The sequence below is a fragment of the Oncorhynchus kisutch genome, linkage group LG23, assembly GCF_002021735.2.
Source record: "Oncorhynchus kisutch isolate 150728-3 linkage group LG23, Okis_V2, whole genome shotgun sequence".
NCBI lineage: Eukaryota > Metazoa > Chordata > Actinopteri > Salmoniformes > Salmonidae > Oncorhynchus > Oncorhynchus kisutch.
In genome coordinates, this window is record NC_034196.2 from 32368870 (window position 1) to 32383092 (window position 14223).

Consider the following 14223-nt stretch of genomic DNA (forward strand, 5'->3'; position numbering starts at 1 on the left):
TGCATTTTATCCATGGCAATTTGAATGCACAGACATACCGTGAAGAGGTCCTGAGACCCATTAATCCGCCGCCATCACCTCATGTTTCAGCATGATAATGGACGGCCCCATGTCGCAAGGATCTGTACACAATTCCTGGAAGCTGAAAATGTCCCAGTTCTTCCATGGCCTACATACTTACCAGACATGTCACACATTGAGCATGTTTGGGATGCTCTGGGTTGACGTGTTCGACATGTGTTCCAGTTCACACCAATATCCAGCAACTTCGCACAGCCATTGAAGGAATTCGGAAAACATTCCACAGGCCACAATCAACAGTCTGATCAACTCTATGCGAAGGGGATGTGTTGAGCTGCATGAGGCAAATGGTGGTCACACCAGATACTGACTGGTTCTCTGATCCACGTTCCTACTTTTTTTTTTAAAGGTATTTGTGACCAACAGATGCATATCTGTATTCCCAGTCATGTGAAATCCATAGATTAAGGCCTAATGAATTCATTTAAATTGACAGATTTCCTTATATGAACTGTAACGCTGTTAATGCATGTTGCATTTACATTACCATTCAAAACTTTGGGGTCACTTAAAAATATCATTGTTTTTGAAAGAAAAGCATATTTTTTGGTCCATTAAAATAACATTAAATTGATCAGAAGTACATTGTAGACATTGTTAATGTTGTAAATGACTATTTTAGCTGGAAACAGCTGATTTGTTCAAATGGAATATCTACATAGGCGTACAGAGGCCCATTATCAGCAACCATCACTCTGGTGTTCCAATGGTACGTCGTGTTAGCTAATCAAATTTTATAATTTTAAAAGGATAATTGATCATTAGAAAGCCCTTTTGCAATTCTGTTAGCACAGCTGAAAACTGTTGGCGTCGACAGAGATGGTCGCCTCGCTTCAGGAAACTATGCAGTATTTCGGTTTTTTTTATGTATTATTTCTTACATTGTTACCCCAGGAAATCTTAAGTCTTATTACATACAGCCAGGAAGAACTATTGGATATAAGAACAACGTTAACTTACCAAAATTACGAGCAGGAATTCGACTTTCCCTAAGCGGATCCTCTGTTCGGACCACCACCCAGGACAATAGATCTGATCCCAGTAGGCAACCCAAAACAATGGCGCCACAGAAGGGGCAGACGGAGCGGTCTTCTCGTCAGGCTCTGTAGATGGGCACATCGCTCCCGAGTATACTACTCGCCAATGTCCAGTCTCTTGACAAGGTAGACAAAATTCAAGCAAGGGTTATCTTCCAGAAAGACATCAGACTGTTACATTCTTTGTTTCACGGAAACATGGCTCACTCGGGATATGTTATCAGAATCCGTAAAGCCACCCAGTTTCATCCCGCATCGCGCTGTCAGAAACAAACATCTCTCTGGTAAGAAGGAGGGCGGGGGTTTATGCCTTATGATTAACGAGATGTGGTGCAATCATAACAACATACAGGAACTCAAGTCCTTTTGTTCACCTGACCTAGAATTCCTTACAATCAAATGCCGACCACATTATCTACCAAGAGAATTCTCTTATAATCACAGCAGTCTATATCCCCCCCACACAAGCAGATACCTCAACGTCCCTGAAAGAACTTCACTGGACTCTATGTAGACAGGAAAACATATCCTGATGCTGCATTTATTGTAGCTGGGTGCAAGCCCTTCGCCGCCCTCCTTTCGGCAAATCTGACCATGACTCAATTTTATTGCTCCAAGGCTATAGAAACTAAAACAGGAAACACCCGTGCTCAGGTCTGTTCAATGCTGGTCCGACCAATCAGATTCCACGCTTCAAGATTGCGTTGATCATGTGGACTGGGATATGTTCCGAATATCCTCAGACAACAACATTGATGTATGCACTGACTCGGTGAGCGAGTTTATTAGCAAGTGCATCGTTGATGTTGTACCCACAGTGACTATTAAAACCTTCCCTAGCCAGACACCGTGGATTGATAGCAGCATGCCAATCTACAGTCAATCACGGATTACAAGAAAACCAGCTCCGTCGCAGACACCGACGTCTTGCTCCCAGACAAATTAAAACAACTTCTTTGCTCACTTTCAGGACAATACAGTGCCACTGACATGGCCCGCTACGAAAACCTGTGGGCTCTCCTTCACCGTGGACAACGTGAGTAAAACATTTAAAACGTGTTAACCCTCGCAAGGCTGCTGGCCCAGACGGCATCCCAAGCTGCGTCCTCAGAGCATGCGCAGACCAGCTGGCTGGTGTGTTTACAGACATTCAATCAATCCCTGTTCCAGTCTGGTGTGCCCATATGCTTCAAGAGGGCAACCATTGTTCCTGTCCTCAAGAAAGCTAAGGTAACTGAGCTAAACGGCTATCACCCCGTAGCACTCACTTCAGTCATCATGAAGTGCTTTGAGAGACTAGTCAAGGATCATATCACCTCCTCCCTACCGGACACCCTAGACCCACTCCAATTTACTTACCGCCCCGATAGGTCCACAGACGACGCAATCACACTGCACACTGCCCTAACCCATCTGGACAAGACGAATACCTATGTAAGAATGCTGTTCATTGACTACAGCTCAGCATTTAACACCATAGTACCCTCCAAACTCATCATGAAGCTCGAGACCCTGAGTCTCGAGCCCGCCCTGTGCAACTGGGTCCTGGACTTCCTGACGGGCCGCCCCCAGGTGGTGAGGGTAGGAAACAACATCTCCACCCCGCTGATCATCAACTCTGGGGCCCCACAAGGGTGCGTTCTCAGCCCTCTCCTGTACTCCCTGATCACCCATGACTGCGTGGCCATGCACGCCTCCAACTTGATCATTAAGTTTGCAGACAACACTACAGTGGTAGGCTTGATCACCAACGACAAGACAGCCTACATGGAGGAGGTGAGGGCACTCGGAGTGTGGTGTCAGGAAAATAACCTCACACTCAACGTCAACGAAACAAAGGAGAGGATTGTGGACTTCAGGAAACAGCAGAGGGAGCACCCCCCTATCCACATCGACGGGACAGTAGTGGAGAAGGTGTAAAGTTCCTCGGCATACACATCACTGAAACTGAAATGGTCCACCCACACAGACAGCGTGGTGAAGATGGCGCAATAGCGCCTCTTGAACCTCAAGATACTGAAGAAATGTGGCTTGTCACAGAAAACACTCAAACTTTTACAGATGCACAATTGAGAGCATCCCCACCTGGTACGGCAACTGCTCCGCCCACAACCGCAGGAATCTCCAGAGGGTAGTGAGTAGAGGTCGACCAATTAATCGGAATGGCCGATAACTTGAAATCGGACCCAATTATTCATAACAATCGGAAATCCGTATTTTTGGACGGCAATTGTATACCTTTATTTAACTAGAGTGTCAGTTATGAGCACATTCTTACTTTCAATGATGGCCTAGGTGGGTTAACTGCCTTGATCAGAGGCAGAATGACATATTTTCACATTGTCAGCTCGGGGGATCCAATCTTGCAACCTTACAGTTAACTAGTCCATAGCTCTAACCACCTGCCTCTCATTGCACTCCACGAGGAGCCTGCCTGTTACGCGAATGCAGTAGAAGCCAAGGTAAGTTGCAGGCTAGCATTAAACTTCTTATTAAAAAAAATCTATCAATCATAAATCACTAGTTATAACTACACATGGTTGATGATATTACTAGTTTATCTAGCGTGTCCTGCATTGCATATAGTCGATGCAATGCTGGGGGATGATTTAACAAAAATGCATTTGCGAAAAAAAAGCACAATCGTTGGACGACTGTACCTAACCATAAACACCAATGCCTTTCTTAAAATCAATACCCAGAAGTATATATTTTTAAACCTGCATATTTAGCTAAGAGAAATTGTGTCATTTCTCTTGCGTTCATTGCACGCAGAGTCAGGGTATATGCAACAGTTTGGGCTGCCTGGCTCATTGCAAACTAATTTGCCAGAATTTTACATAATTATGACATATGTTAAGTTGTTGTTAAGAATGTTGTGCAATGTAACAGGAATATTTAGACTTAGGAATGCCACCCGTTAGATAAAATACAGAACGGTTCCGTATTTCACTGAAATAAATAAAAAAAAATCTTGAAATGATAGTTTCCGGATTCGACCATATTAATGACCAAAGGCTCATATTTCTGTGTGTTATTATGTTATAATTAAGTCTGATTTGATAGAGCAGTCTGACTGAGCGATGGTAGGCAGCAGCAGGCTCGTAAGCATTCATTCAAACTGCACTTTCGGGCGTTTTGCCAGCAGCTCTTCGCAAGCACAGCGCTGTTTATGACTTCAAGCCTATCAGCCTAATGGCTGGTGTAAGCGACGTGAAATGGCTAGCTAGTTGGCTGGGTGTGCGCTAATAGAGTTTCAAACGTCACTCGCTCTGAGACTTGGAGTAGTTATTCCCCTTGCTCTGCAAGGGCCGCGGCTTTTGTGGAGCGATGGGTAACACTGCTTCGAGTGTGGCTGTTGTTTATAGGTTCCTGGTTCGAGCCCAGGTAGGGGCGAGGAGAGGGACGGAAGCTATACTGTTACAATGGCAATACTATAGTGCCTCCAATAGTCAAAGGTATATGAAATACAAATGGTATAGAGAGAAGTAGTCCTATAAATACTATATTAACTTCTTATGGTGTAGGGGATGCTTACGTCCCACTTGGCCAAAAGCAAGGGAAAATGCAGTGCTTTCATTAAATAACACATGTAAGATACTAAATTAAAGCTACACTCGTGAATCCAGCCAACGTGTCAGATTTTAAAAAGGCTTTTCGGCAAAAGCATAAGAAGCTATTATCTGATGATAGCACAACAGTAAACAAAGAGGGTAGCATTTTTCAACCTTGCAGGCGCTACACAAAACGCAGAAATAAAATATAAAACATGGCTTACCTTTGACGAGCTTCTTTTGTTGGCACTCCAATATGTCCCATAAACATCACAATTGGTCCTTTTGTTCGATTAATTCCATCCATATATATCCAAAATGTCAATTTATTTGGTGCGTTTGATCCAGAAAAGAAACAGCGCAACATCACTACAAAATATTTCAAACATTGCCTGTAAACGTTGCCAAAACATTTCAAATTACTTTTGTAATACAACTTTAGGTATTTTTAAACGTTAGTCGATCAAATTGAAAACGGGTCTGTGTTCAATACAGGAAGACAAGAAACCAAGCTACTTTTCCAGTCTTGTGCAACTCTCAGTGTTACGCAGTTCCTAGATGGCCGTACTTCTTCATTGCACAAAGGAATAACCTCAACCAAATTCCAAAGACTGGTGACATCCAGTGGAAGCGGTAGGAACTGAAAACAAGTTCCTAAGAAATATTGTTTCCCAATGAGAACTCACTGAACAGAGACCTCAACAACAACAAAAATTCTGAACGGTTAGTCCTCGGGGTTTTGCCTGCTACATAAGTTCTGTTATACTCACAGAAATGATTCAAACAGTTTTAGAAACTTCAGAGTGTTTTCTATCGAAATCTATGAGTAATATGTATATCTTATATTCTTGGCATGAGTAGCAGGAAGTTGAAATTGGGCACGCTATTTATCCAAGTGAAAATGCTGCCCCCTATAACTTAAGTTAACTACAACCTAAAACCTCTTACCTTGGAATATTGAAGTCTCATGTTAAAAGGAACCACCAACTTTCATATGTTCTCATGTTCTGAGCAAGGAACTCAAACGTTAGCTTTTTTACATGGCATATATTGCACTTTTACTTCTCCAACACTTTGTTTTTGCATTATTTAAAGCTAATTGAACATGTTCCATTATTTATTTGAGGCTAAATGGATTTTATTGATGCATTATATTAAGTTAAAAATAAGTGTTCATTCAGTATTGTTGTAATTGTCATTATTACAAATAAATACCTTTAAAAAAATGGGGGAAAAAACAATTGTCCGATTAAATCGGTATCGGCTTTTTTTGGTCCTCCAATAAATCGGTAGTGAAAAATCATAATCGGCCGAACTCTAGTAGTGAGGTCTGCACAACGCATCACCGGGGGCAAACTACCTGCCCTCCAGGACTGTTAAACAGCCATCACTAACATTGAGTGGCTGCTGCCAACATACTGACTCAAATCTCAAGCCAGTTTAATAAGTGGATGTAATAAATGTATCACTAGTCACTTTAAACAATGCCACTTTATATAAGGATTACATAACCTACATTACTCATCTCATATGTATATATGGCAAAGTGGGTGGGGTTATATCCTTCCTGTTTGGCCCTGTCCGGGGGTGTCCTCGGATGGGGCCACAGTGTCTCCTGACCCCTCCTGTCTCAGCCTCCAGTATTTATGCTGCAGTAGTTTGTTTCGGGGGGCTGGGGTCAGTTTATTATATATAGAGTACTTATCCTGTCCTATTCGGTGTCCTGTGTGAATCTAAGTGTGCATTCTCTAATTCTCTCCTTCCCTCTTTAATTCTCTCCTTCTTTCTCTCTCTCGGAGGACCTGAGCCCTAGGACCATGCCCCAGGACTACCTGACATGATGACTCCTTGCTGTCCCCAGTCCACCTGGCCTTGCTGCTGCTCCAGTTTCAACTGTTCTGCCTTAATAATAATAATAATAATAATAATAATATTATTTGTCCATGCTGGTCATTTATGAACATTTGAACATCTTGGCCATGTTCTGTTATAATCTCCACCCGGCACAGCCAGAAGAGGACTGGCCACCCCACACAGCCTGGTTCCTCTCTAGGTTTCTTCCTAGGTTTTGGCCTTTCTAGGGAGTTTTTCCTAGCCACCGTGCTTCTACACATGCATTGCTTGCTGTTTTGGGTTTTAGGCTGGGTTTCTGTACAGCACTTTGAGATATCAGCTGATGTACGAAGGGCTATATAAATACATTTGATTTGATATACTGTATTCTATACCATCTACTGCATCTTGCCCATGCCGCACGGCCATCGCTCATCCATATATTTGTATGTACATATTCTTATTCATCCATTTCATACATTTGTGTGTGTGTGTGTAAGGTAGTTGTTGTGAAATTGTTAGATTACTTGTTAGATATTACTGCACTGTCGGAACTAGAAGCACAAGCATTTCGCTACACGCGCATTAACATCTGCTAACCATGTGTATGTGACCAATATTTGTATTTATTTTTTTATTTCACCAGGTAGGCCAGTTGAGAACAAGTTCTCATTTACAACTGCGGCCTGGCCAAGATAAAGCAAACCAGTTCGGCAAAAACAACAAAGTTACACATGGGATAAACAAATGTACAGTCAATAACACAATAGAACAATCTGTATACAGTGTGTGCAAGTGAAGGAGGTAAGGCAATAAATAGGCCAATAGTGGCGAAGTAACTACAATTTAACAATTTACACTGGAGTGATATACAGTTGATGTAGGAAATGTACATACACTTTAGCCAAATACATTTAAAACGCAGCCTTTCCTGACATTTAATTAGAGTAAAATGTCTCTGTTTTAGGTCAGTTAGGATCACCACTTTATTTAAAAAATGTGAAATGTCAGAATAGAGAGTGATTTATTTCAGCTTTTATTTCTTTCATCACATTCCCAGTGGGTCAGAAGTTTACATACACTCAATTATTATTTGGTAGAATTGCCTTTAAAATTGTTTAACTTGGGTCAAACTTTTAGGGTAGCCTTTCACAAGCTTCCCACAATAAGTTGGGTGAATATTGGCCCATTCCTCCTGACAGAGCTGGTGTAACTGAGTCAGGTTTGTAGGCCTCCTTGCTCGCACATGCTTTTTCAGTTCTGCCCATAAATTTTCTTTTGGATTGAGGTCAGGGCTTTGTGATGGCCACTCCAATACCTTGACCTTGTTGTCCTTAAGACATTTTGCTACAACTTTGGAAGCAAGCTTGGGGTCATTGTCCATTGGGAGACCCATTTGCGACCAAGCTTTAACTTCCTGACTGATATCTTGAGATGTTGCTTCAATATATCTACATCATTTTATTTTCTCATGATACCATCTATTTTGTGAAGTGCACCAGCCCCTCCTGCAGCATTGCACCCCCACAACATGACGCTGCTGCCCCCCCACCCCCCCCCAGCTTGCAAGCCTCCCCCTTTTTCCTCCAAACATAACGATGGCCATGGTGTCCAAACAGTTCTACTTTTGCTTCATCAGACCAGAGGACATTTCTCCAAAAAGTACAATCTTTGTCCCCTAAGCAGTTCAGATCGTAGTCTGGCTTTTTAATGGCAGTTTTGGAGCAGTGACCTCTTCCTTGCTGAGCGGCCTTTCAGGTTATGTCGATATAGGACTCATTTTACTGTGGATATACTGTAGATACTTTTGTACCCGTTTCCTCCAGCATCTTCATATGGTCCTTTGCTGTTGTTCTGGGATTGATTTGCACTTTTCGCACCAAAGTACGTTCATCTCTAGGAGACAGAATGAGTCTCCTTCCTGAGTGGTATGAAGGCTGCGTGGTCCCATGGAGTTTATACTTACATACTATTGTCTGTACAGATGAACATGGTACCTTCAGGCATTTGGAAATTGCCCCCAAATGATGAATCAGACTTGTGGAGGTCTACAATTCTTTTCTGAGGTCTTGGCTGATTTCTTTTGATTTTCCCATGATATCAAGCAGAGGCACTGAGTTTGAAGGTAGGCCTTGAAATACAGGTACACCTCCAATTGAATCAAATGATGTCAATTAGCCTATCAGAAGCTTCTAAAGCCAGGACATCATTTTCTGGAATTGTCCAAGCTGTTTAAAGGCAGAGTCAACTTAGTGTATATAAACTTCTGACCCACTGGAATTGTGATACAATTCACTGGAAGTGAAATAATCTGTCTGTAAACAATTGTTGGAAAAATGACTTGTGTCATACACAAAGTAGATATCCTAACCGATTGCCAAAACTATAGTTTGTGAACAAGAAATTTGTGGAGTGAAAGCGAGTTTTAATGACTCCAACCTAAGTGTATGTAAACTCTCGACTTCAACTGTACGTGCAGATGAGGATGTGCAAGTAGAAATACTGGTGTGCAAAAGAGCAGAAAAACAAACAAAACATGGCGATGAGGGCGGTAGTTGGTTGGATGGGCTATTTACAAATGGGCTGTGTACAGCTGCGGCGATCAGTAAGCTGCTCTGACAGCTGTTTAAAGTTAGAGAGGGAGATATAAATCTCCAACTTCAGTGATTTTTGCGATTCGTTCCAGTCATTGGCAGCAGAGAACTGGAAGGAAAGGCAGCCAAAGTAGGTGTTGGCTTTGGGGATGACCAGTGAAATATACTTGCTGGAGCGCGTGCTACGGGTGGGTGTTGCTATGGTGACCAGTGAGCTGAGATAAGGTGGCGCTTTACCTAGCAAAGACTTATAGATGACCTGGAGCCAGTGGGTATGGCGACGAATACATAGCAAGGACCAGCCAACGAGAGCATATAGGAAGCAGTGGTGGGTATTATATGGGGCTTTGGTGACAAAATGGATGGCACTGTGATAGACTGCATCCAATTTTCTGAGTAGAGTGTTGGAGGCTATGTTGTAACATCGCCGAAGTCAAGGATCGGTAGGATAGTCAGTTTTACGAGGGTGTTTGGCAGCATGAGTGAAGGAGGTTTTTCTTATTTGATTAAAGAAGCAATAAAAATGGCCTTCTTTAGACTAGTTGAGTATCTGGAGCATCAGCATTTGTGGGTTCAATTACAGGCTCAAAATGGCAAGAAACAAATAACTTTCTTCTGAAAATCGTCAGTCTATTCTTGTTCTGAGAAATGAAGGCTATTCCATGCGAGAAATTGTCAAGAAACTGAAGATCTCGTTCAAAGCTGTGTACTACTCCCTTCACAGAACAGTGAATACTGGCCCTAACCAGAATAGAAAGAGGAGTGGGAGGCCCCGGTGCACAACTGAGCAAGATGACAAGTACATCAGAGCATCTAGTTTGAGAAACAGACGCCTCACAAGTCATCAACTGGCAGCTAGCTTCATTAAATAGTACCCGCAAAACACCAGTCTCAATGTCAACAGTGAAGAGGCGACTCCGGGATGCTCTATTTGCTTATCACACTGCCATCTTATTTTCCCATGAAACACTGAGGGGGACAGACAGTTCACCACACACACAGGCCCTGCCTACACACAACACTATAGTGCTCTCTCAACCTAACCTTCTGGGAATATAGAGAAAAGATTACAAATCAGAATAGAAAGAGGTAACAGATGTATTTAAAACACAGGTCCTTGCTGTGTGTGGGTAACACATCCATTGAAGGGGAAGCATAGCAGTGACACAGCAAGTGATGCAACACACAGAGACCATGTTCCTTCATTCCTAAAACACTTGTTTGTTCAGCTGAGGGTAATATAGGTTAACCCAAAACTAAAGTATTGTGTAATTGGTCAGATGCTCAATTAAGTTCTGGGTCCATCCATGTTACTGGAACGAAGAGTATATGGGCTTTACAAAATTATAGAACTAATTATCTCACGCATCCTGTTGTACCATGACAGCTCTACGTTACTATTTAGCTGAGGGAAGAGATGCTGCCATGTCCACATTTGAAATTCAGTAAAATGTGTATATGAGAGGGTGTGTGTGTCCTGCATCTTAACCACACAGCTGATCTCTGCTTCCACTGTGATCTTGGGGCTTGTATCTAAGCACAGAGGGTAGGTTGAGAGGATAGCAGGGCTCTTAGTCTCCCTCAGCCTTAAAGATACAGTACATGCACCACATCACATCTTCTCTCCCTTTTCCTTAGATGGCTTAAGCTTTGCAACGATACCACTCTTACCCAATTCAATTAGATTAACTATACAAGAGGTAGGCACTATAGCCTAGTTATTAATGTGCATAGTCAGAAACACCTCTGTTAGATGACTAAGGACACAGAGCTTATTTCAGTAAACTAGGTAAAAAGGCCCTATATTTTACTGACTAGCTGTGGCTAAATTATATAGTAGACATCTGTGACCTTTAGCCTTTCAAGAGTAAACAAATAAAACTAACCAGAACACACAGACATTCAAGCTTAGGCCTAATGTTTTCTGAAGAGATCAATGCTGGACTTTTATTTTGATTGTGTCACCAGACATGATCAAATCCTTTCTCCCTGAGAACATAAACTTGAGAACATCAAAGTGCTTGTGATGTGTCAGAGTAAAAACACACCTTGTGGCTTTCTGTCTTCACTTCATTTCCTCCTATCATATACCGGTTTCCCTAGTCCAGTACAAATATATTTAAAAAAAGGTCTTCAACAAGTCAGTGGCATTTATTTAGCATAAATATATATATATTTTTATCTACATCAAGATAAGGGCAACTGTCTTAAGAAACTTGATAGTGATCAATCAGTTGTGTAGCCTACAGTCAGTGTAGTAGGCTATTACACATTAGGCTAATAACAGTTAGAAATCTTCCTCCTTCCTTTCCATGTACTGTAACTTGGTAAGGAGTAAAAATACACCTTGTGCTCTTCTCTTCTCTATGAAAATAATTTCCTTGTATCATATACCGGTTCCTCTAATACATAAATAAATATATTTAAAAAGGTCTTCATGAAGTCAGTGGTTTGTGGCTACATTATCTTCATCAAGATTAGGCCTAGTTCTACTGTCATGAATTAAGCCTTATTGATAGGGATCAACTACAGTCATAGCTTACTGTACCACAGACTAATCACAGTGCTGTACCACAGACTAATCACAGTGCTGTATCCCATACTTTGGGCCTCCTTCCTCTCCACTGTACAGTTCCACCTCAGCTGGACCTCATTTCTGGGTCCGGTTAGTCCAGCTGACTGACTGTTATGATTGTTATGAAACATAACAGAGGACATCAACACTGGCCTGACATGGCTGCCACTTCCGTATGATCTCAAGATAACATCTGTGGAATGCAAGAACAACCACCTGTGATTACACACCATGACATTTCTTTCCATTTTACCTTGATTTAACTAGGCAAGTCAGTTAAGAACAAATTCTTATTTTCAATGACGGTCTAGGAACAGTGGGTTAACTGCTTTGTTCAGGGGCAGAACGACAGATTTTTACCTTGTCAGCTCAGGGGTTTGATCTTGCAACCTTCCGGTTACTAGTCCAACACTCAACCTCTAGGCTACCTGCCGACATTCACTGTCCGTCCATCCATCTGTCTGCTTTTCTGTCTGTGTCCTTCAGTCAGGGAAACGCCATGTTATGGTAGGCCTACTGTATATGTATGTGACATAAATTTGGCATGAAACAAAACCTGTCAAAGTCCATTGTAATAAAGACTAGGCTGTCAATAAAGCAGTAGGTGGCTGCAGCACACCTAGTACACACCTAGTACACACCTAGTACACACCTAGTACACACCTAGGGCCTAAGCAGTCATAATACCAAATAGTAGTTAACATATGGATTCAAGATTTTAAGTTATCTGGCAAATGGTTGACCCATGGTGTAAAATAGAATACCCAGAGACTGAATTGACACACTTGTATATCATAATATCTTGAACACAGATAGCTTTGTAGTAAAGGAAAGTAGGCCTATCCTTTCAACTACTTATCTAGTAAGCCACGAAAGTGGGAGTAAATTAGTAATTCAGTAACATTTAAAATGTGGTTACATTTTAACAAGTGACTAATTAAACCATGTCACTTGACATGCAAAATAACATTATGGGAAAATCCTTCATATGACATAATCAATTAAGTGGAACTAGGTTCATTCACAATTTAGCCACAAAGAACTGATCACTAAGAGAGAATGCATTCTGATTGTTCTGGCATTCCACAGTAACGCAAAACTGCAACATTGTTACAGTAAAATGTCTACATAATAACAATACTACATTTAATTTGAAAAGCGCTTCTCACACCCAAAGTACTGAAGAAAAAAAACAAATATTATAATAATACTAAAAATAATCACACAAAAAACAAAAGCACACAACAAGATCTGGTGGACAGAGAACATAATTAGCATATGGCCTTAAAAGTTTTCTGAACAGCTCAGTCTTTAGCACAGGCTGTGCTTTCAACGAGGCCAGAGACAGCAGCCCCGACAGTAACTGGAAGTGCGTTCCTTAGCGGAGGAGCCACACAACTGAAAACCCTGTCACCCATAGTTTTTAGTCTGCTGTTGGGTTGCTGAATACAAGTAGCCATTCTTATTCTGGCAAATGTTGCAACACTGTTACAATCAACTAGCATAAACCCCCCCTCACACTTGTTAAAACGTCTGGACTCTCACTAAAACTTCATTACGGAATAAACTGACACGTAGAGATTATGAATGACAACTACAAACCCCCAATGGGTTCCACGGAAAAAAATACATAAACATTTCAAGACACTCCGTGACAGCCATTCAACCGGACAAGGGGTGGATTCAATTCAGCACTCGTGTAAAATGGCATTCACAGAGGCCCAATCCAGGGGGGCAAAATAATATTCGCCGAGAAAAGTAGCTGGGCAATGGGTTAACACATTGTGTTGACCCAGATACTTCTATTTCACCAGCAAGATCCCGCATGAATCGGGTTTAAGCGAATTGTGGAACATGTCTCAATGTCCGGTTGTCACATCCACTTGCGGGACTGATAGGGGATTTGAGCTAAACAATTTAGCCTACTAACCCGGCTAAAGAAAATAAACAAAAGCAGAACCTACCCAGAAATTCTGTAGGAAGTAGGGCGTTATCATCTTGGTTTCTTCCTCTCTGCAACTATTTTCTTCAATGTAATTCAACCAATATTCACGCAATTGCACCGATGTCCTCCCCTTTTCTGTTGTGTGCTTTTTCTCCTTTTTTTCTCCTTTTCCCTCACTCTTTTTTCTCCCTCCCCACCTCAGACTCCACCTCCTTCAGATAGATTCAATTCAGTTGCCTTTCGTCTTCTCCAAAATCCAGAGACAAGGAAACAGCGCCACCCATAGCGGGAACAAAAAAGGAACTGGGCAAATTACTGGTCTGCAGTGATATTCTAGACTGGTTCTATAATTATTTAAACGTTCTAAATCACTGTGATTCATGTCAGCCAAGGTAGGAAAGGTTTCCTGGCTATACTAACATATAAAATAAAATAATTTTTATTATATGTGTCTTCGCTTACATTTTCAACCTCTCTCTGTAATACCTACGTTTCAAGCTGACCACCATAGTCCCTGTGAGCAAAATGCCATGGTAACCGTCTAAATGACTATCACTCCGTAGCACTCACATCTGTAGCCATGAAATGCTTTGAACGGCTGGTC

General features: G+C 41.7%; 1 protein-coding gene across 1 annotated transcript in view; it reads right to left on the reverse strand.

Moving 5' to 3' along the window:
• The window catches only part of LOC109868807 (F-BAR domain only protein 2), an 86733-nt gene extending 72906 nt beyond the window's left edge, over positions 1-13827 (reverse strand). Inside the window, 1 exon segment of the mRNA XM_031802417.1 lies at positions 13639-13827. Within this exon segment, the coding sequence (XP_031658277.1) occupies positions 13639-13671 (33 nt within the window). The 5' untranslated portion in view covers positions 13672-13827.
• Between the last annotated feature and the right edge of the window lie 396 nt (positions 13828-14223).